Source organism: Pelophylax lessonae (assembly GCF_965119305.1).
Source record: "Pelophylax lessonae genome assembly, chromosome: 1".
Classification (NCBI taxonomy): Eukaryota; Metazoa; Chordata; class Amphibia; order Anura; family Ranidae; genus Pelophylax; species Pelophylax lessonae.
In genome coordinates this window covers 106356160-106380166 of record NC_138768.1, presented here as the reverse complement: position 1 = coordinate 106380166, position 24007 = coordinate 106356160, and the positions used below count along the sequence as shown (strand labels likewise).

Here is a 24007-nt window from a genome sequence, read left to right as displayed (position 1 = left end):
ACCTCAACCCAATTGCACACCTTTGGGGTGAATTAAAGTGGAGACTTTGAGCCGGGCCTTCTCGTCCACATCAGTGCCTGACCTCACAAATGCACTTCTGGAAGAATGATCAAACATTCCCATAGACACACTCCTAAACATTGTGGACAGCCTTCTCAGAAGAGTTGAAGCTGTTATAGTTGCAAAGAGTAGGCCAACTTAATATTGAACCCTGCGGACTAAGACTGGGAGTTCATGTGCGTGTAAAGCCAGCCATCCCAATACTTTTGGTAATATAGTGTGTTATATATATTTCACTATTCCCTTGGGAGCTGCTGGTTATGGGTTCCCCTGGGTTACTATTAGCAACAACATGATAGTCTGACATTTTCCCAAGTGTTTTAGCTCAGTCAGCAAACAGTCCAGTAGCTTTGGTTTTTGTGTTTTTATTTAGGACTTGGATGGGAGAAGGGAATGAGTGGGATACTCCAACTTGATACACTATGCATATGCACAATCGGCTGGGATGACTTGAGTAACGCTGAGCAATGCTGAGTAACAGTAGTCATGGCTAGGCTGCTGTTTCACTTTGCGCTTGGTTGTGAAGTAGAATAATTGAGCTTCCTGAGGTAAACTGTATCCTGAGGTAAACTGCACTGCACTGCTGAACAACTTCAGGGCCCTTTCTGGCACCCCCTTTGTTCCTAATCTTCAGGGTCAACTACACGGCACCCCCTTTACTGATACACTCCTGGTGTGAGCAAGCTCCTTGAACCCCTGACTCCTCTGGAGTGGTCCCCTCTCCTAGACAGACCCTTAGGCAGATCTCCTGGTACTCACGATATTGTTTTTCCCATGATGATTCTGCCAGCAGCTCCACTGTCAGCACTCTGGATCCTCTGCAGCTCAGCTCCACACTCCTGGTTAGGCCGGCTGCCTGAACCACCTTCCTCACACCTGCAGGAGGAGAGACAGCCGTCCACCTCCTCCTGGGACTTTGCTCCCGCCAAAAGATGCCCTGTCACATGCTCCCTGAGGATATATAACCAATCCCAGGATGCATTGCGAGAATGCCCGCCCACTGAGACAGCCATAAACCCTGGTGTGCTATTGGTTAGGTTTCCTCCACTGTCCAACAAGCTCCCTCATTGGACACATTGGGGATACTCCCTTAGACCCAATAAATCACACCTGGAAACATGTGACAGGCAAAACTAACAGATCAGGCTCTCCTGATAAGCAGAAAGAGCCACTTAATGTATTTTCCGATGCATTTTCCTAGCACCTACCTAGGAGGGTGCTATATATATTATTCAGAACTGGGTCTGGGTGATGTTCCTGGATGGCCACGCCCCATGGCTCTATAAGTCAATAAGTCAGACCGACAAGTCAGACCATGTAAAATGGCTCTCATAGGGGACCATTGATTTTGTCAATGCGACTTGTGCTCTAGAAGTCGGAGTGCATTTCAGACCTGCGTGAACCGGCCCTCAGGCAGGTAATACTTGATTTCTTTGGGATTGGAAGAATTATTGATGATTTCAAGCAGGAGGGCACCACCTCCTGCTCTAAAGAAACATTAAGGATGTCTGCAAAGACATCTGCCATTTAAAAGGCACATCTCTTTTCAACAATCCCTTGGATGCTATCAGCCCTGCAGCTTTCTGCTCATTAATCCTCAACAACCCCAAAAGCACATCCTGAGCAGAGACTTTAACAGGAATATCCCCAGATAGCATAGAGAACCTAACAATAATATCCTTATCTTGATGATCGAAACGGGCAAAACGGATTCAACTCTTCTGGTAAAGAGGCCTCATGTTCCCGGTGTCAGCTTGTCTTATTTTTATAATCTGTACCTGACTGAATAGTCTTCCACATGGTCCTAGCACTAGCGCATCCCAGATCTATCTCTAATCTTAATTTATATGGCATAATGAAGGTAAGCGACACTATGAAAGCTCAAGATGGAAACTATAATCGGACGTGGAACTCCTCCGAGCAAGCATCTAATTTGATAGTGTACCCCACGTATCGCAATAGTAATATAAGCAAAAAAAATCAGCGCTAGACTCTAAATGAGGTGGACCACTCTATCTGCCTTCAACAATCAATACCCAATGGTCTTAAAGGCTGTAGATAACCCAGGAATCCAATGATAAATAAATATATAAATGTGTTTGTGAATTTCTCAAATCAAATGTAATAATAAGTGATGATAAGACAATAAAAAGAATGTCCTCAAGTGATAATCCCACAGTAAATGGTCTGCTTAGTCCTCTGTGCTTCTTAAAAACAAAAGTGGCTGACAGAGAAAAACAAATAATGTGTGAATAGTGTCTACTCAATAAAATGACAGCAAAAAATGAACAAAAATTAATGTGCGAATAGCAGCAATCGGTGATGAGGTTAATACAAACATACATAAGGTGTCACCAAACGGACTGAATGTCAAAAAGTGCAGCAGTGCCAAACTTAAAGTGGAGTTCCACCCTATTTTAATACTTACCTCCATCTTCTCGCTCCGGGTCACCTGAAAAAGAAATGGATAATCACATATTTTTTTTTTTTTTACTTACCTCGTAGCGAAGAAAATATACTTACCTTACTTCCTTCTTCCTCCTTCCTCGGCCGCGGCCCGTCGTCACTTCCTGGCTCTGCAATGATTCCTGGGAGCTGAACGTCATAGCTCCCAGGAATCATTGCGCCTGCACCGGCCCCGACGTCAGTTCCGGGGCGCGCGCGTCATCCCCTTCTAAACAGCTTCTGGGCATGCCCAGAAGCTGTGGAGGGATGACGCGCGCGCGCCGGAAGTGACGTCGGGGCCGGCGCAGGGCATCGAGGGACCGAAGAAGGTGGAAGAGGACGCAGAAGAGGATCTCGCTGGCTTCAAGCTGCCCACATCTGAGATGGCAGCGCTGGACAAGAAGGTTTCAAGGTAAGTATTTGTCCTAACAGGTAAGTGCAACCCGGGACAGATCAGAGGCTAGCCATTGTGGAATGCACTAGCCCTGACTGTCCCGGGGGTATTTAAAAAAAAAAAAAAAATTAGAGGGTGGAACTCCGCTTTAAGGTGCATAAATGTCCACAAAATGGCTTATATCAGTCCAATACGATAATTAAAGTGCAAAGTGCCACAAAATTGAGTGATCAATTCCAGTGCAATCTACAGGTGAGGTCACGCTTCCAAACACAGCAAAGTGGATGTGTCCCAGTGAGCTTGCAATCCAACACTAAATGCAGTGGCCGCTCACCTCCACAACACTCAAAGAGAGCGTTAAGTACTGTTATCCAAGCTCCTCGCCCTCTTCGGACATACGCTTATTGCCCTTCAGCTGTTATAGGCTAAGTGATTTAGAATGGGTCCACGCAGGTCTCTCTCAATCCATCTATCTAGCTCTTAAACAAGAGAGGCTCTCATGGTGCAGTACATGGGGTATACATTTATTGAATAAAAGTTGCGAACTACTTACACAAATGAAGCTAATACAAAGCAGAAATTCTCCAATACAACCGCCGATGTGGTGAGCTCCGAGGCTTCCGGTCTTGGCCGAAGACCGGAAGTGACGTCAATACGGCTTGTCCCTGACGCGTTGTGCTACGAACACCCGTAGCTTTTTGTGGCACTTTGCACTTTAATTATCGTATTGGACTGATATAAGCCATTTTGTGGACATTTATGCACCTTAAGTTTGGCACTGCTGCACTTTTTGACATTCAGTCCGTTTGGTGACACCTTATGTATGTTTGTATTAACCTCCTCACCGATTGCTGCTATTCGCACATTAATTTTTGTTCATTTTTTGCTGTCATTTTATTGAGTAGACACTATTCACACATTATTTGTTTTTCTCTGTCAGCCACTTTTGTTTTTAAGAAGCAGAGAGGACTAAGCAGACCATTTACTGTGGGATTATCACTTGAGGACATTCTTTTTATTGTCTTATCATCACGTATTATTACATTTGATTTGAGAAATTCACAAACACATTTATATATTTATTTATCATTGGATTCCTGGGTTATCTACAGCCTTTAAGGTCATTGGGTATTGATTGTTGAAGGCAGATAGAGTGGTCCACCTCATTTAGAGTCTAGCGCTGATTTTTTTTTGCTTATAATCTTAATTTATACCTTTACTTGGCCTACTCAGTGGCGTAGCGTGGGGGGTGCAGGGGGGGCCGGCTGCACCGGGCGCAAAATCTGGGGGGGCGCATCCGCAGTGTCACTCTGTCTGTCTGGCTCTGACATACACAGTTCACACACTGTCTGCGGCTGCCTCCATCGTTAGGCTGGGAGATGTCCAGCGCGGCCGCCCTATGGCTGAAAATGGCGGGTCGGGGCTGGACTGTGCCTCACCTGTCCATTGGTGTAGTATGGGGTGGCATTGCAAGCCAAGCCCCGCCAGTTTAGCAGCGAGTGAGTCAGCAGCCTGGCGCTGTCACGGAGTGGGTTTTTTTTTTTAATCACCTGATTAGAGCCAGAGGCTCTAATAGGCTTCAAAAAAGGGTGGACCTGGGGCGCAGAGTAGTACGCCCTGAGCCCACCCATTGCATGACAATAGCGAATGAAAATTTGCTATTGTCACACAGATCCTCCTCCTGGCCAATCAGGAAGAGGGTCCGAGACCCGGGGAACTGAGGAGAAGCCGCCGCTGCTGGTAAGTCTCTCTGCATTGAAGGGGGCACGCTGGTCTCTCTGCATTAAAAGGGGGCACGCTGGTCTCTCTGCATTGAAGGGGGGCACGATGATCTCTCTGCATTGAAAGAGGACACGCTGGTCATTCTGCATTGAAAGGGGGCATGCTGGTCATTCTGCATTGAAAGGGGGCACACTGGTCTCTCTGCTTTGAAAGGGGGCACGCTGGTCATTCTGCATTGAAAGGGGGCACGCTGGTCATTCTGCATTGAAAGGGGGTACGCTGGTCATTCTACATTGAAAGGGGGCACGCTGGTCTCTCTGCATTGAAAGGGGGCACGCTGGTCATTCTGCATTGAAAGGGGGCACACTGGTGTCTCTGCATTGAAAGGGGGCACGCTGGTCATTCTGCATTGAAAGGGGGCACGCTGGTCATTCTGCATTGAAAGGGGGTACGCTGGTCATTCTACATTGAAAGGGGGCACGCAGGTCTCTCTGCATTGAAAGGGGGCACGCTGGTCATTCTGCATTGAAAGGGGGCACACTGGTGTCTCTGCATTGAAAGGGGGCACGCTGGTCATTCTGCATTGAAAGGGGGCACGCTGGTCATTAAAACTTGTATTTAGATGCATTTTACTTTAATTACATCAGTATTTTCATAGCAAACAATACATGTGCTTAGGGGGTAAAGGTTTCTTTAACTAATCTAGTGGAAGAGACTCGAGTGCTAAAATCCTGCGGGTTAGGGGGCGCAAATTACTTGCCTTGCCCCTGGTGCTGACAACCCACGCTACGCCACTGGGCCTACTTAATCCCTACGCTTAACCTTCTCCTTGCCTCCAGTGTTAATTTCATCAACGAAAATGTTTTTCGTCAGCGGCATTTTTACAGTGAAGAAAATAAAACTAAAAGTACGGCAAATTTTCGTCCACTGATGAAAACTGTGATGAAAATCAAATCCGTTTTCGTTAACGAATGAAAACTGGACGTAAATGTGAGGCAGGCAGACATTTACCCTTGTGAACTAACTTCCGGTTTTCACAGAGCTCTGCCTGCTTCCGCTCCCAGCAAGCAAGAGAGTTAAAGCAACTGTATGCACCGCCCGAGACGACTGCCAGAGACCAGACCATTATTGTGCATTACAGACAGACCTCCTGAGTCCTGACGAGACTGTCCCACTCCCAAGTACCCACTCAAAAGATGACCGCCCATGTTCAGAGCAGAGAGCAGACTGAGAGTGTGTAGTACTAGTGTACATTACAATTCCAGCAGGCCTGAGGCCTCCCGCCAGACCACTGTCTGTCCAGAACATTGTGTGTGCGTTATTACAGGCCTCCTCTCACCACTGCAGTGGAATCCAGAGCACTGTGCAACAGGCCATCCCTCAGACCTGAGACCACCATCCAGCGCTATGCAGCATTACAGGCCTCCTCAGACCACGTCACTATGCAGCATAACAGGCCCTCTCAGATCTCCGTCCAGGGCACCGTGCAGTATAACAGGCCTCCTCCGACCACGTCACTATGCAGAAAAACAGGCCTCCTCCGACCTCTGTCCAGGGCACCATGCAGCATTACAGGCCTCCTCAGACCACGTCACTATGCAGCATAACAGGCCTCCTCAAACCTTTGTCCAGGGCACCGTGCAGCATAACGGGCCTCCTCAGACAACGTCACTATGCAGAAAAACAGGCCTCCTCAGACCTCTGTCCAGGGCACCGTGCAGTATAACAGGCCTCCTCAGACCTCTGTCCAGGGCACTGTGCAACATAATAGGCCTCCTCAGACCTCTGTCCAGGGCACTGTGCAACATAATAGGCCTCCTCAGACCTCTGTCCAGGGCACCGTGCAGTATAACAGGCCTCCTCAGACCTCTGTCCAGGGCACCGTGCAGTATAACAGGCCTCCTCAGACCTCTGTCCAGGGCACTGTGCAACATAACAGGCCTCCTCAGACCTCTGTCCAGGGCACCGTGCAGCATAACAGGCCTCCTCAGACCATCCAGAGAGGCTAAATCTGTATCTGTGAGTTTGCTCAAACCTTAATACAATAAATAATATCGATTTTTTTTTTTTTTTTTTTTTTTTTTTTTTTTTTTTTACTCCAGGAATATATAATGAGGTTGGGAATTCTATAGAAATACTTAAATAATGCATTACAATTTAATTAAACATATTAGATTTTAGTTGGCTAAAATTATTTTATTTGACTAAAATGTACTGGAGATTTTAGTCGACTAAAATATGATGACTAAAATGGGACTAAAACTTAAATGGCATTTTAGTCAAAAGACTATAACTAAAACTAAATCAAAATTTGATGCCAAAATTAACACTGCTTGCCTCCCTATATATTGTATATGGTATGCCTCCCTATCATCTGATCTAAAGACAGTATTGCTGTCACTAACCAGTGTCCTCATCTCCCTGTCCATCCATGGTTTCTGATTAAGAAAGTGCTTAATTCTCTTTACAGTTGCTACGTCTTCTGTACACTCACATATGCCAGGCCCATTACCACAGAGAATTACTCATCTACATTAAGCTGATTGCCTGTGGTAGCTGCTTCCCTAAACTCCTGCCACTCAGCGTGCTCAAAGCAGTCTTGCAAAGTGTCAATTGCTTGCTATATATATACACTATATGTACTATGTTACCAAAAGTATTGGGACGCCTGCCTTTACACGCACATGAACTTAAAATAGCATCCCAGTCTTAGTCCTTAGGGTTTATTATTGAGTTGGCCCATCCTTTGCAGCTATAACAGCTTCAACTCTTCTGGGAAGGCTGTCCACAAGGTTTAGGAGTGTGTCTATGGGAATGTTTGGCCATTCTTCCAGAAGGGCATTTGTGTAGTCAGGCACTGATGTTGGATGAGAAGGCCTGGCTTGCAGTCTCCACTCTAATTCATACCAGAGGTCTATCGGGTTGAGGTCAGAACCTTGTGAAAGCAAATCAAGTTCCCCCACCCCAAACTCGCTCATCTATGTCTTTATGGACCTTGCTTTATGCACTGGTCCAAATCATTTGGTGGAGGGGCAATATGGTGTGGGTTGTTTTTCAGGGGTTGGGCTTGGCCCCTTAGTTCCAGTGATCTGAAACTGAAAAAAAAAATTGACTTTGGATGCAGTACAATGACGTCCTCCCAGAATCGCGCTTCCCGCATGCCCCCTGGGGCGCACACACGGATCACGGACCATGGCATATGACAGCGACCCTTTACCACGTGATCTCTCCATCCAATGACGGAGCGATCACTTGTCAACAAACCGGCGCTTGTCCGGTTCATCTCTCTCCTCTCCTCGCACACTGTATACAACGATCTGTACAGTGTGCAAGCAGAGGAGAGAAACTGCAGCTGTGTAACGTTCATGCGTTTTTGTTAGTGGATGGATTTACAGCTGCAGAATTATTACACTCAGTAGCCTTGTAGAGAATCTGTTGAACAAACATATCCAACTCTCAGGACTTCATCACCGTGTACAGCCTGTTATATACCATATATATATTAATAGATGTTAATGGAGGGATAGAATATGAGGATATATAGATGAGAGACAGGCTATTGTATGGTGAGCACTAGAAGTAGTATTAGGAGAGTTGCAGGTGATGGTAAAGCAGATAGGTTCTGATGTCAAGTATAGTGCAGATGGTAAGAGGACACAGATGGAGTATACTTAGACAGAGTAACCTAGTGCAAGAATAGTTGAAGGTAGTCCCAAGAGCTAACAGTCTTATGCAGATGATAGTGAATAGATAGATACAGATAGTCTTGGTAATTGCAGTAGATGACAGTAGGAGATTGGTTAGTAAGAATCCCCTGCGGGGTACTTATCACTTAGATAGGTTTAGGAGTAACAGTGTCCATTGGAGAGGGGTGATCCCGTAGCGAGATACGGATCACCAGCGAGGTTTCCGGCTTCAGTTCAGCAAGGGAGAATGTCAGCAGCTCCGACTTCACAGGAGTAGGTGCGGTGAACATGCGGTGAAGGTGAAGACCACATGCCAGGGGTGATCGGGTGGCGAGACACAGGATCCGAAAACAGGTTCAGGTAGCGAGATACAGGAACGTGTCGAACTGGTATGCTGACTTCAGACAGCGGGACGCTCCAACCATGGCGGTTGAACGAGCCATGAGTGAGAGCAAACCGGCAATTGAAATAGCCGCTCATAGCGGCGCTCGGCAATGATGTCATCCGGTCTTAAAGGTATATGCGTCCCTTGTTACACAAGATGGGACGCAATTAGGAAAGGAGAAATATGGAGACAAGGGTACCAGAGGTACCAGAACATTACAGTACCCCCCCTTAAGGCCGGCTCCGGAAGGCCTCTAGAACTGGTTTTTCCGGATATTTTGAGTGGAAATTGCGAATCAGTCTAGGGGCATGTATATCGGAGGTATCCAGCCAGGTGTCATCTTGGGGCCCATAGTTCTTCCATCGTACAAGATACTGGAGTCTTCTTCTATTGAAACGGGAATCCAAAATTTCTTTTATCTCAAATTCTTCTCCGCCTTCCACTTGTACAGGAGGTGGAGGTGAGATAGTAGGCCTTATTCCTTGGTTAGGAACATGGGGCTTCAGTAGAGACACATGGAAGACAGGATGTATCTTGAGGTCTACTGGCAATGTGAGTTGTACTGCAGCTTTTCCAATAAGCTTCTCTATTGGAAAAGGTCCCAGAAATAGAGGTCCAAGTTTTTTACTAGGGATTTTTAGTCTCAGATTTTTTGTAGAAAGCCAAACAAGATCCCCAATGGCATATTGGGGAGAGGGTTTCCTGCGGAGGTCGTAGTACTTTTTTTGTTGGCTATGAGCATGGGATATGGTATTGTTGAGTAATCCCAGAGAATCCTTTATCTGGGCAAGATAATCAGATGCCACTGGATTACTTGATGGCAAGATACGTGGAGGAAGGAGTGTGGGATGAAACCCATAATTCAGGTAAAACGGACTTTGCTTAGTAGTGCTATGAGTAGCGTTGTTATAGGCGAATTCCGCCAGCGGGAGGAGATCTGCCCAATCGTCCTGTAGATACGAAGTATAGCAACGCAGGTACTGTTCAATGCACTGGTTAACTCTCTCTGTCTGTCCGTTGGTCTGAGGGTGGTAGGGAGAAGTAAGGCTACGCTCTATTCGCAGTATCTGACATAGAGCTAGCCAAAACTTTGAGATGAATTGTGAACCACGGTCAGACAGCAGTGTTTTTGGAATACCATGTAACTTAAAGACATGTTTCACAAGTAATTCCGCTGTTTGTTTGGATGAAGGTAGTTTTCGAATAGGAGTGAAATGTGCCATCTTGGTCAGATGGTCCACTGACACCAAGATGGTGTTGAATCCTTTGGAAGGTGGTAGTTCCACTATGAAGTCTAAGGATACCACTTCCCACAGAACCTGGGGTATCGGTAAACTACAAAGTAGCCCCGATGGTTTCGTGTTGTCAATTTTAGACCTTGCACAGATATCACAAGATGAAAAGAACTTTTTTACGGTTGTCTTCATGTCTGGCCACCAAAATTGCCTAGTGAGTAGACTGAGAGTTTTAGTCATACCCATATGTCCTGCCATAGGTACATCATGCGACAATTCTAAGATCTTGGTTCGCATAGTAGGGGGTATGTATAATTTATCGTTGTAGTAGAGGAAGCCTTCTGCGTCAGTAGTTAGTTGTGGTGGAGGTGAATCCAATCCTATGCTGTGCAAAATCTCCTCCTTCAGGGAGCGAACGACTCCGATAATACGTTCAAGTGGTATCACTTAGGGAACCTCAGTACAATCTTTCTCGGCTAGTCGTGAGAGTGCATCCGCTTTTTTATTTTTGTCTGCGGGCGTGTAAGTCACTAAAAAATTAAATCTCAGAAAGAATAACGACCACCGTACCTGCCGGTGGGAAAGAGTTCTATTAGTCTGAAGGTATTGAAGGTTTTTGTGATCAGTATATATCAGAATTGGCAATTGAGTGCCCTCAAGTAGATGTCGCCAATTCTCTAACGCCAGTTTTATTGCTAATAACTCCTTCTCACCTACTGGGTAGTTCACCTCGGGGCTACTTAATGACTTTGAAAAGAAAGCAACTGGGTGAAGAGGTGAGGTGTTTGTTGGTCGTTGTGAGAGAACTGCTCCTACTGCCATATTTTTTTTAATGGCTCGTTCAATCTGTAACGTTCATGCGTTTTTGTTAGTGGATGGATTTACAGCTGCAGAATTATTACACTCAGTAGCCTTGTAGAGAATCTGTTGAACAAACATATCCAACTCTCAGGACTTCATCACCGTGTACAGCCTGTTATATACCATATATATATTAATAGATGTTAATGGAGGGATAGAATATATGAGGATATATAGATGAGAGACAGGCTATTGTATGGTGAGCACTAGAAGTAGTATTAGGAGAGTTGCAGGTGATGGTAAAGCAGATAGGTTCTGATGTCAAGTATAGTGCAGATGGTAAGAGGACACAGATGGAGTATACTTAGACAGAGTAACCTAGTGCAAGGATAGTTGAAGGTAGTCCCAAGAGCTAACAGTCTTATGCAGATGATAGTGAATAGATAGATACAGATAGTCTTGGTAATTGCAGTAGATGACAGTAGGAGATTGGTTAGTAAGAATCCCCTGCGGGGTACTTATCACTTAGATAGGTTTAGGAGTAACAGTGTCCATTGGAGAGGGGTGATCCCGTAGCGAGATACGGATCACCAGCGAGGTTTCCGGCTTCAGTTCAGCAAGGGAGAATGTCAGCAGCTCCGACTTCACAGGAGTAGGTGCGGTGAACATGCGGTGAAGGTGAAGACAGCATGCCAGGGGTGATCGGATGGCGAGACACAGGATCCGAAAACGGGTTCAGGTAGCGAGATACAGGAACGTGTCGAACTGGTATGCTGACTTCAGACAGCGGGACGCTCCAACCATGGCGGTTGAACGAGCCATGAGTGAGAGCAAACCGGCGATTGAAATAGCCGCTCATAGCGGCGCTCGGCAATGATGTCATCCGGTCTTAAAGGTATATGCGTCCCTTGTTACACAAGATGGGACGCAATTAGGAAAGGAGAAATATGGAGACAAGGGTACAAGAGGTACCAGAACATTACAAGCTGCACCCATCCTCTGCCTTCTCCATACCTCAAATATGCCCATCCGTGCTGCATCCATGCCTCATACCTGCCACATCCATGCCACATCTGTGCCCACCCATGCTACCTCAGTGCTCATCCATGGCTCATCTATGCCATATCCGTGCTCATCCATACCACATCAGTGCTCATACATGACACGCCAGTGCTCACCGTGCCACATACATGCCACATCAGTGCTCATCAATGCCACATCAGTGCTCACCCGTGCCTCATTCATGCCACGTCAGTGCACATCCGTGCCACGTCAGTGCTCATCTGTGCTACATTCATGCCACGTCCGTGCTCATCCATGCCACATCAGTGCTCATCCGTGCAAAACATCGATGCGACCTCAGTGGTCAACCATGCCACATCCATGCCACGTCAATGCTCATCTGTTCCTCATCCATGCCACGTCAGTGCTCATCCGTGCCACATCCATGCCACGTCAGTGCTCATCCGTGTCACATCCATGCCATGTCAGTGCTCATCCGTGTCACATCTTTGCCATGTCAGTGCTCATCCGTGCCGTATCCATGCCACATCAGCGCTCATCTGTGCCACATCAGTGCTCATCCATGCCACGTCAGTGCTCATCAGTGCTTATCCATGCCACATCCATGGCACATCATTGCTCATCCGTGCCACATCCATGCCACATCAGTGCCACTACAGTGCTTATCAGTGCCCTACAGTGCCTCATAAAATTGTAATGGGAAATGAAGGTGCTCCCTGCATGTTGGCCTCTGTATGTGTTGTGGCCAGGCTGTGTAAAAGTGTCACACGTGGTATCGCTATACTCAGGAGAAGTAGCAGAATGTATTTTGGGGTGTCCGTTTTGCTATGTACATGCTATGTGTTAGAAATATCTTATAAATGGACAACTTTGTGTAAAAAAAAAAAAAAAAATGTGTTTTCATTTTCTTTCCACATTTCCAAAAACTTGTGGAAAAAAATATGACATGTTTAAAAGACGCATTCTGCTTCCTAGATTATGTGTTGGGGTGTTTGCTTTCCAAAAATGGGGTCATTTTGTGGGCGTTTCCATTGTCCTGGTGCTCCAGGACCTTCAAAAGTGTAATAGGTTGTCAGAAAATTATATGTGTCATTTTTGCTCCTAGAACACCTGGAGGTGCTACTTGGATGTTGGACCTCTGTATGTGGTCATGCTGTGAAATAGTCCCACACATGTGGTATCACCATACTCAGGAGGAGCAGCAGAATGTATTTTGGGGTGTAGTTGCAAGTATGCCAATATGCCAATAAAGTGTGTGGGAAATATATTTGTAATATGACCTTTTCGTTAAAAAAAAAAAAAAAAAAATCTTCATTTTGCAAAGAATTGTTGAAAAAAATTTTAACTTCTAAAAACTCACCATGCTTCTTACTAAATACCTTGGAATGTCTGCTTTCCATAAAGGGGTAATTTGGGGGGTATTTGTACTTTCCTGGCTTGTTAGGGTCTCAAGAAATGAGACACGGTCTGCCTCCGTCGGCGGACTCCGTGCTGCTCAGCGGGGGGATCGATCCGCCGATCCCCGCTAAGTAGGCAGATGACAGCTCCGTCTCCGCTCTGTGTGCGGAGAGGGAGGCGTCAGAGCCCCGCTGCTCTCTATGGGGGAATCGGATGAGAGCGGACCACCTGTCTGCTCTCATCCGATCCCATCCGATCCCTTGGACGGATGGAAATTAGGGTTTCCATCTGTCCGGATTTCACGGATAGGATCGGATGCGGATGGCAGAGGGGGTCAGCGGACATGTCTCCCCTGACATCCGCTGCTACATAGAGATGCATGGAGCATCCGATCAGATTGGATCGTTCGTGTGAAAAGACCCATAGGCCGTCAGTACATCAGGTGTGATCAATTTTCAATGATGGGCATCATAGCTTGTAGACTCTATAACCTTCACAAAGACCAAAAAATGTATACTTATTTGAGTTATTTTTACTAAAGATATGTCCTAGTATAAATTTTGGCTGAAATTTATGAAGAAAAATGACAAAATTTGCAAAATTTTAAAACCGAAATGAAGAAAAATGCATTTTTTTTACAAAATTATCAGTCTTTTTTCATTTATAGCGCAAAAAATACCCAATGATGATCAAATAACACCAAAAGAAAGCTCTGTTTGTGTGAAAAAAAGGACAATAATTTCAGGTGGGTACAGTGTTGCATGACTGAGTAATTGTTGTTATTCAAAATGTGAGCGCACTGAAAGCTGAAAATTGGTCTGGTTAGGAAGGGGGTTTATGTGCCCAGTGGTTAAGTGGATTCTTTCTTCTTTTTATTTTCCCCTGACAGTATCTATAAAATGGAAGATAATATTGATATGATTTTATTCCACAAGTCAACCGAGTTTGTGTTCAGTGACAAGTATAACTCCAAGTTGCCGTGGTCTGCAGCCAGTATGACGGCTGGAGTGTATGCAGTATGGACTATGTTTGTCTTACCAGGCTTCCGAAAAGTTCCCTGGAAACTAAAGGTATGTGCTGTTTTCTTGAAGGGTCTCTGATTGTAAAGCTTATTACTTAACTGTTCTGTATACAAAGTAGCCCCGATCCTCCTCTTCGGAGGTCCCCTGTCGGTGCTTCTGGTTCCCCCCCCCCCCCCCCCCATCAAGTGCCCCCATAGAAAGCCACTTTCTATGGGAGCACTTGTGCAGACTTGCTCCTGAGCCACCCTATGTGTGTCAGTTCAGCCCCGACCCCCTACTCCCTCAACATAGAATTTGATTGACAGAAGCCAATGGCTCCCACTACTATTAATCTTCCCTATGAGAAGGGAGAGAGCAGAGAGGAGCGCTGCTCTCATGCAAGAGCTGGATCGAAACCTGGCTCGGGTAAGTACAGCATAAGAAGCACTTTAAATCCTTTTCTACTGGAGTACATCTTTAAGTGGATTTAGGAGTAAAGGTTTTTACCTTAATGCATTCTCTGCATTAAGTTCAAAAACTTTCATGGTCAGCCTCACTCTTAATTACTTATCTAAACCTGATCTCAATCCAGCACTGAGCCAGAGAGCAGAGGCTCTCCTCTCTCTCCTCACTGGCCATGGAGGCTGCAGTGGGAACCATTGGTTCCTGCTACTGTCAATCACAGCTTGTGAGAGAGCAGGGGCAGAGCCAGGGCCAGTGCAAGGATTGTTGCCGCCCCAGGCAAAATAGAAATTACCGCCCCCCCCATATGCTCGGCCCACAATGTGAGTGTGTAGCTAAACAGAACAGGTACTTTTTTCATGCACTGAAGTACATTCACAGCTCATTCACAATAAAAGAGCCACCTTAAAACAACATACCTCAACATACAAAAATGCATGCGGCAAAGCATAGTGTGAATTGGGCCATAAAGGAAAAGTAGTGGTAACAGAAGAGCCTTAGAGAGTTTAATTGTTTTTGTGCATTAATACTTTACAGTCAGACCATGTAACGGGGGGTGTTGCAAAAAAATTTGAAAAATGAATAAAAATCGCACAGGTGATCAAATACCACCAAAAGAAAGCTCTGTTTGTGGGGGAAAAAAGACGTCAATTTTGTTTGGGTACAGCTTTGCACGACCGCGCAATTGTCCGTTAAAATCACGCACTGCCAAAACGCAAAATAGGGCCTGGTCTTTGAGCAGCCAAATCTTCTGGGGCTAAAGTGGTTAATTAAGGCTTAAGTGCCGCTCTCTCCCTCCCAGTGCTCCCACCCCCATCCCAAGTTGCTGAAGGAGTTAAAACCCCTTCAAGGACTTACCTCGGTGGAGTCGGCGCTGGGTCCGGCTCTCCTGCTCCCCTTTGTCGAGCATGCGCATTAGGTCTCCCCCACCGGCTGACGTCAGTAGGGAAAACCTAATGCGCATGTGCGGCAATGGCCGCGCATGTGCATTAGACCTACCCATAGGAAAGCATTATTCAATGCTATCCTTTGAAGATTTCAGTGATGCTGGAGCCCTCACAAACAACATGAGTGCTCAGGCGGCACAGGCACAGCATAAGGGGCACTGCCCGCACCCGCCGGTCCATACTGATTCCGGGTGCAGCAGGCAGGATGCTGGCGCCCCCTGCTGAGTTGTGCCCTGGGCAGCTGCCTGGGTCACCTTACAGGTAGCGCCGGCCCTGGGCAGAGCCAAGCTGTGTCTATGAACGCAGGAAGCGCGGCTTGGGATCAAGCTCACACAAGAACCCCCCCTAGCAAGCGGCTTGCTACAGGGGCATTCGGAAGGGGGGGGGCCAGGAGCACAGGCAGGGGACCCCTGAAGGGGAGGGCTGCTTTCTGCAAAACCATTTAAAAAAAGCAGGTAGGTATGGTATGTTTTGTATGGTAAAAAAATTACCTTTACAATTACTTTAAATGGCAGATCAGCGCCCTGTTATTTACCTAGTGACATTTATAAACCACACTAGATAAATAGCTGCTGGGCAGCCATTGCACCTGGTAATCACTGTCGTCATTAGGTGGCCCGCTACACAGAGACACTCTACTGATCTGATCCGGGGGGGGGGGGTGGCGGGGGCTGGGTACCATGTGATTACTTTGACTGGTCATCACAGCGATCATGTTATTGTTTACACTGTTCATCCCTCCCCTTCCTCTTACAACAGAAGAAGGCGAGAGATCATCGAACTCATGAATGGGGAAAGAATGACAATATCAGCAGTTGCAGACCTTGTGTGTGTGTGGTTTTTTTTTTTTTTTTTTTTTTTTTTGTTTTAACTTTGATGCCCCCCCCCCCCTTCTCTCCTACACAAATTATCTTCAGGCTGTTTCTAGTGAACTGGATATTAACCCCTCACCCCCTTTATCCTGCACATTTGAACATTAACCCCTTCACCTCCATCCTGCCACTGTATGTGACCAGTATATTAACCTATTCTCCTCCCGATCCCTCCGTGTATGACATATACATTCAATGTATCATTCCCAAGCTCCGTCCAAAAAGGGGTTATTTTTCGGGATGTCCTACTGTCCTGGCATTTTGTTATTTTAATATTTAGTAAAAGTGAAAAAGTTTTGTATTACTTTGTGTTTTTTCCCTTTTTATAATAAAAAAATGGTTAATACTACTAAAAGAAAGCTCTATATGTCTCAAAAAATTTTAATAAAATTATTATGGGTACAGTGTTACATGAGCGAGTAATTGTGAGTATCACAGCACTGAAAAATGGACTGGTAATGAAGATGATTTCAGGCTGGTACTCAGTGGGTAAAGTCTAACTTCAGTCTATTCCCCCCATAGTGTGGGAAATACATTTTCGGTCTTTTTTTTTTTTTTTTCTGTCTTTTTTTTTTCTCATTGGGGAGATTTTTTTTTTCACTTTCTGTCCCTTTGACATCTATACAAGAAATGAGGGGTTGAGGTTGTCACCAAGACAGGCACTGGAGTTTTGTCTCCATCTATGCTTGTCTTGTCACAAATGGATTGCCACAGCTTTGACAGGCTCAGTCACAGTACTGGGGTCCATCATACCTGCCGTGCTGGTGTCAGTGAGGTATGGTGGAGATAGAGTGGAAGTAACTAAAATCCCTGTTTTTAAGCTGTATGAAGAAAGTATGCACTGTGTCAGAAGTAATCCGCTACTAACAGCTCTGAAGCTATTCGAAAAGTGATGTCTACAGTTCATCTTTATGTAGCAAAAACCCCCAGAGAGGCTCCTGGAAATATACAGATCTCCATTGCCTGTTCAGAGACTGTAAAAATAGAAAACTGGGAAGGGGAGAAAGAGAGCACCGCTGTCTAAGCGTAGTACTGATAGGAAAATCAATAACAAACTGGATAAGTATTGCACTCACATACACATGGATAAAACAGTGTATTAATATACAGTGGAGACCTCAACCAAGAGCAGCTTTTTAAGAACACTGAGATGGATATAAAACGATAAGAAAGAGGAGAGAGGTGACCTCTGCACCACTCTGTGTAGTATTAATAAGAGGCAAATGTATTAAAAAAATTGAATGAGACACTCACATAAAGATTGTGTAACACAGGCATTTCTCAAGGTATCCAGCAGGTGGCGTCCTTCTAATGGTACTCTGGAGATATATGGAGGGTGCATAGGCAGTTGCTTCTGGCGGATGGTCTCAGCGATAAATATAAACATACGTTGACAAAAAACACAAACCAAAGGAAAAGCGGGCTACTCTATGTGTAGTATTATTTATTAAATAAAAAGATAAATGATAAGAAGACACTCATGTAGTAAGTAAAGCAACAGGCCATATACCAAAAACGTTCAGCAGGTGGCATTATATCAAGGGTCCCAATGGATAGCCAGTCCTGAATGGTCATTGATGAATAAGTATGCTAATAAATACTGGCAGTGAGACTGTCAAAATACACTAATCAGTGGCTGCAGCTGTGAAGAGCACACCAGATATATGGTTGAGAGACCACTTCAAAAGAATAAAAAATATAGCCAACATGTGTTGGGGGCTTAACTGATCCAGGGTTTATGCAGGTGTGGGTTGGAAGAAAGCTGAACTGAGAGCAGGTATTTTGAGCTGGTATCTTGCAGCCCTGAACAGTCAACCATGCATGGTTGATTAACTCTATGAAAATTACTACCAATGGATAAGATGTGTATTTCAGTTGGGTTTTTAGCTTGTTTAATTAAGCTTTGAAAAAAAAACCTATAAGCTGATTGGTTTCAATGCAGAGCTGCACGATATTTTGCACTCTCTAGTTTTAGTACCCCACTGACCTTTTCCTCTTCCAGCTTCTGCTGCCATCACTCTCCAGGCTGCTAGAAAGGTTCCAGGCAAAGTGAATTTGGTATCACTCTGCCTGGGACAGGAGCCGGCGCTATAGAGGAAACATCGGCTTATGCGGCTCCTGCTCCCTCTGCGGCTGCCTGCTTTCTCTGCTGTCAGTGCTGGCCCCCTGCACAGTGATGCTCTGGGAAGGTGGGTCAGCAACCTGTTGATCATAATCTGGGCCCACCAAATCACTATCCCAGAGCATGGGCATGCACTTCCCTGGTTTGAGGGTGTGGGCCACATCAAAGGGCTCCATGGGCCACAGGCATGGTCTCATCTGTACCATGCCAAAGAGAACCAAGCCATTCCCAAAATTATAGTAACAGCAAAGCTGCTTGGCACCACAGAGCTTATTTCAAGTTCTGAGAGTTTTTTTTTTTATTTTTTAACCAAAGGTTTGACTGGATACCCTGTGAATTTAGGGATAGACGTTAACCCTTTTTTGTAATTTTCCTGCTTTTGTACCCAGGTTCCATACCTACCTTCTGGAAAAGCTCAGACCGCTAACGTGATGAAACTTTTGCAAGGTCGGAAAGGCCGATTGGTTGACCTGGGATCAGGAGATGGGAGATTGGTTAAGTATGGTTTTTTGTTCTATAGGATTAGTTAATAGTGCTGCACATCCGTGGAATAAGCACAAACTATCTGAGATGCAAGATGAAGCTGTGAGATTATACAGTTTTCTTGAAAATGGGCTGAGAGATAAGGCTGTACTGCACTACACATTTAAATAATATCTAAACCCATGAACAAAAATGTTTTATATTGCAGCTTACTGGTCTTTTCATGTGGTGGCTGCATTTATTTAAATTTTTTAGTCTAAGAACATTTTCAGCAAGTACAGAAAATTCCTGTGAGCGAAACTGAAAATGCAAACCTATCTTCTTTCAGTAAACTACTAATCCAACCCACAACACATATAATAGACATGAAGAGAGGAAGCCATGTTTAACCAGTTCTGGGCTGGAAGGATTTACCCCCTTAACCACTTAAGCCCCGGAAGATTTTACCCCCTTCCTGACCAGGGGGTATTTTGCGATTCGGCACTGCGTAATTTTAACGGACAATTGCGCGGTCGTGCGACGCTGTACCTAAACGAATTTGGCGTCCTTTTTTTTCCACAAACAGAGCTTTCTTTTGGTGGTATTTGATCACCTGTGCGATTTTTTGATCACGCGCTGTAAACAAAAAAAGAGCATCAATTTTGCAAAAATAGCAATATTTTTCACATTTTTTTATATGAAATTCCCCCCCAAAAAAATGTAAAAATCAAAATTTTTTAACATTTTCGGCCAATTTGTTTTATGCTCCCTCTGTTTGGTAAAAAAAATCGCAAAAAGCGTATTTTGATTGGTTTGCGCAAAAGTTATCGCGTTTACTAACAAAGGGAAAGATTTTTGTCATTTTTGTTGTTTTTTTTTTAACGCGTAATGGCGGCGATCTGCGATTTTTTTTTTTTTTTTTGCGGTACTGCGACATTGCGGCGGACAGATCGGACCCTTGACTGACATTTTTGACACTTTTGGGGTTACCAGTGACATTTCTACAGTAATCAGTGCTATACATATGCACTATTACTGTAAAAATACACTGGTAGTGAAGGGGTTAACTTTATTTGAGAGGGAGGGGCTGTGTGTGTCCCTAGGGGCGTGCTTTCTACTGTGATTGGCTGTGGCTTCAGATGTATGAAGTGTGATCGACGGTTCTACATAGTAGAACCGTATGATCATCCTTCATACACCGGGGAGAATGACAGGCAGCTTGTTTACACAAGCCGCCTGACTTTCTCCCTCTCCCTCTCCCTCACGTCGCTTTGCCTGTGAGGGGCTGACTGCCGACGTAGATCTGCGTTAGGCAGTCGGCAAGTGGTTAATGGCCAGGCCATTTTTTGCGGCACTGCATTCCTTTAACAGAAAATTTTATTTTTTAATTTTTTTTTTCTACTCGTAATGGCGGCGATCTGCAATTTTTAGCAGGACTGTAACATTGCAGCAGAAAGATCGGACCCCTAACTGAAATTTTTGACAGTTTTGGGGGGACCAGAGACATTACTACAGTTATCAGTTCTAAAAATATGCACTGTTACTGTAATAATGACACTAGCGGGAAGGGGTTAACCTAGGGGTGATCAAAGGATTAATTGTGAGCCTAGGGGGTGTTTTCTAACTGTGGAGGGAGGGACTTGTGAAATGATCATAGAGACCTGTGATCCTATATAGAAGGATCACAGGCGCTCTGTGATCATTTCAGAGAGAACAACGGTCAGCTGGGTTTACAACAGCTAACCGTTCTTCTCTCTCAGCGGGGAGCGATCGCGGGTGCCCAGCAGCAATTGCGGCCGCCGGTTCCATGGATCGGCATCCCCGCAGCTTAGTTTGGGAGGGTTTCGCGCAGCCGAGCCAGCCTGCGGCAGTAAATCTGCGGCAGGGGGGTCAGCAAGTGGTTACATTTCAACTTTGTTGACAACCATGGGTATTATCAGGTGAAAACACACACAAGGAAAAAAAATGCACACATGGTATAAAAAAGAATAACCTCCTAAAATAATCACATCACAGCCTGGAATGATAACAGACAGAGTTTTTGTTTTATCCAGCTGTATTTACTCAGTGCAACTTATAACATTTAAGCGAAGGATTAAACACCACATGTCAGAAAAAAAAAAAAAAGTAAAATCAATGAGTTGGAAACAGGATCACCCCCTTGTGTCAGTATTTTGTTAAAAATCCTTTTGCTTTAAAGTAGAGTTCCACCCTCAAAATCAACTTTTCACCATCCACTTGCTTGAATCTACCTGATAAAGAATTGGATAATTAAAATTTATTTTTTGTTTCACTTACCTTCTTTTTGAGGAAAATATACTTACCTTCCTTCCTCTTCCTCTGCAGACACGGCGCACAACCTCACTTGTTGCTTGCATTGACTGCTAGGAGATGAACGTTAGTGATGGACGAACATCGGCCGGGGCGGTTCGTGAACGCCAGCCGCAAATTTTCTCGAAAGTCCACGAACCGCAAGTTTGTGCCGGGCCCCATTGACTTTAATGGGAGGCGAACTTTAAAAATCTTTAGGTCATATTTGCAGCCACAAAAGACGTACTAGCTGTGCACAAATAGTCCCAGCACATGGACAATGTCATAACAGAATTATTGCAATTGAAAAAGTTGCCCTAAATGTATTTATTTTTTTTTACAGCAAAAACATTTTTTTTTTTTTATAAATCAGCCAGAACTGACAGCAGCCGGTAAATACATTGTCTAATACATATAGGGTCCATTCACACATCTGTAAAATGGGTCCGCATCCATTCCACAATTTGGCGGAACCTTTACAGACCCATTGTTTTTCATTTCCAGTCTGAAAAATTAGGCATTCACAGGATACAAAAGTAAGTGTCGGCCATTCCAGGCCCCAAAAATTAGCCCACATGCGTTTACCTGACAGCTAAGAACGTAGTATTCTGTGGCTGAAGGTACATTAGGCATTCACATGATACAGAAGTAAGTGTCAGCCAGTATTGGCCCCAAAAATTAGCTCACATGGATTCAACTGACAGCAAAGAACGTAGTATTTGATGGCTGGAGGTACATTAGGCATTCACAGTATACAGAAGTAAGTGTCGGCCTGTATAGGCCCCAAAAATTAGCCCACATGGGTTTAACTGACAGCAAAGAACGTAGTGTATTTGATGGCTAGAGGTACATTAGGCATTCACATGATACAGAAGTGTCGGCCATAAAAGGCCCCAAAAATTAGCCCACATGCGTTTACCTGACAGCTAAGAATGTAGTATTCTCTGGCTGAAGGTACATTAGGCATTCACATGATACAGAAGTAAGTGCCGGCCAGTATAGGCCCCAAGAATTAGCCCACAAGGGTTCACCTGACAGCTGAGAATGTAGTATTTGATGGCTAGAGGTACATTAGGAATTCACAGTATACAGAAGTAAGTGTTGGCCTGTATAGGCCCCAAAAATTAGCCCACATGGGTTTAACTGACAGCTAAGAATGTAGTATTTGGTGGCTGGAGGTACATTAGGCATTCACACAGGATACAGAAGTAAGTGTCGGCCTGTATAGGCCCCAAAAATTAGCCCACATGGGTTTAACTGACAGCTAAGGACGTAGTGTATTTGATGGCTAGAGGTACATTAGGCATTCACACAGGATACAGAAATAAGTGTCGGCGTGTATAGGCCCCAAAAATTAGCCCACATGGGTTTAACTGACAGCTAAGAACGTAGTATTTGGTGGCTGGAGGTACATTAGGCATTCACACAGGATATAGAAGTAAGTGTCGGCCAGTATAGGCCCCAAAAATTAGCTCACATGGGTTTAACTGACAGCAAAGAACGTAGTGTTTGATGGCTAGAGGTACATTAGGCATTCACAGTATACAGAAGTAAGTGCCGGCCTGTATAGGCCCCAAAAATTAGCTCACATGGGTTTAACTGACAGCAAAGAACGTAGTATTTGATGGCTGGAGGTACATTAGGCATTCACAGTATACAGAAGTAAGCGTCGCCCTGTATAGGCCCCAAAAGTTAGCTCACATGGATTTTACTGACAGCAAAGAACGTAGTATTTGATGGCTGGAGGTACATTAGGCATTCACAGTATACAGAAGTAAGTGTCGGCCATAAAAGGCCCCAAAAATTAGCCCACATGCGTTTACCTGACAGCTAAGAACGTAGTATTCTGTGGCTGAAGGTACATTAGGCATTCACAGGATACAGAAGTAAGTGTCGGCCAGTATAGGCCCCCAAAAAATTAGCCCACATGGGTTTAACTGACAGCTAAGAACGTAGTATTTGATGGCTAGAGGTACATTAGGCATTCACAGTATACAGAAGTAAGTGTCGACCTGTATAGGCCCCAAAAATTAGCCCACATGGGTTTAACTGACAGCTAAGAACGTAGTGTATTTGATGGCTAGAGGTACATTAGGCATTCACACAGGATATAGAAGTAAGTGTCGGCCAGTATAGGCCCCAAAAATTAGCTCACATGGGTTTAACTGACAGCAAAGAACGTAGTGTTTGATGGCTAAAGGTACATTAGGCATTCACAGTATACAGAAGTAAGTGCCGGCCTGTATAGGCCCCAAAAATTGGCTCACATGGGTTTAACTGACAGCAAAGAACGTAGTATTTGATGGCTGGAGGTACATAAGGCATTCACAGTATACAGAAGTAAGCGTCGCCCTGTATAGGCCCCAAAAGTTAGCTCACATGGATTTTACTGACAACAAAGAACGTAGTATTTGATGGCTGGAGGTACATTAGGCATTCACAGTATACAGAAGTAAGTGTCGGCCATAAAAGGCCCCAAAAATTAGCCCACGTGCGTTTACCTGACAGCTAAGAACGTAGTATTCTGTGGCTGAAGGTACATTAGGCATTCACAGGATACAGAAGTAAGTGTCGGCCAGTATAGGCCCCAAAAATTAGCCCACATGGGTTTAACTGACAGCTAAGAACGTAGTATTTGATGGCTAGAGGTACATTAGGCATTCACAGTATACAGAAGTAAGT

At 44.8% G+C, this 24007-nt stretch overlaps 1 protein-coding gene across 2 annotated transcripts in view; it reads left to right on the top strand.

The window, feature by feature from the left end:
• The window catches only part of LOC309559218 (adenine nucleotide translocase lysine N-methyltransferase-like), a 73756-nt gene that overhangs the window by 19746 nt on the left and 30003 nt on the right, over positions 1–24007 (top strand). For both annotated transcript variants that reach the window (XM_082262438.1, XM_082262437.1), the window contains exons 2-3: positions 14039–14219; positions 18943–19047. In XM_082262438.1, coding sequence (XP_082118564.1) covers positions 14049–14219; positions 18943–19047 — 276 coding nt within the window. In that variant the 5' untranslated portion in view covers positions 14039–14048. The remainder of the gene's footprint in view (positions 1–14038; positions 14220–18942; positions 19048–24007) is intronic.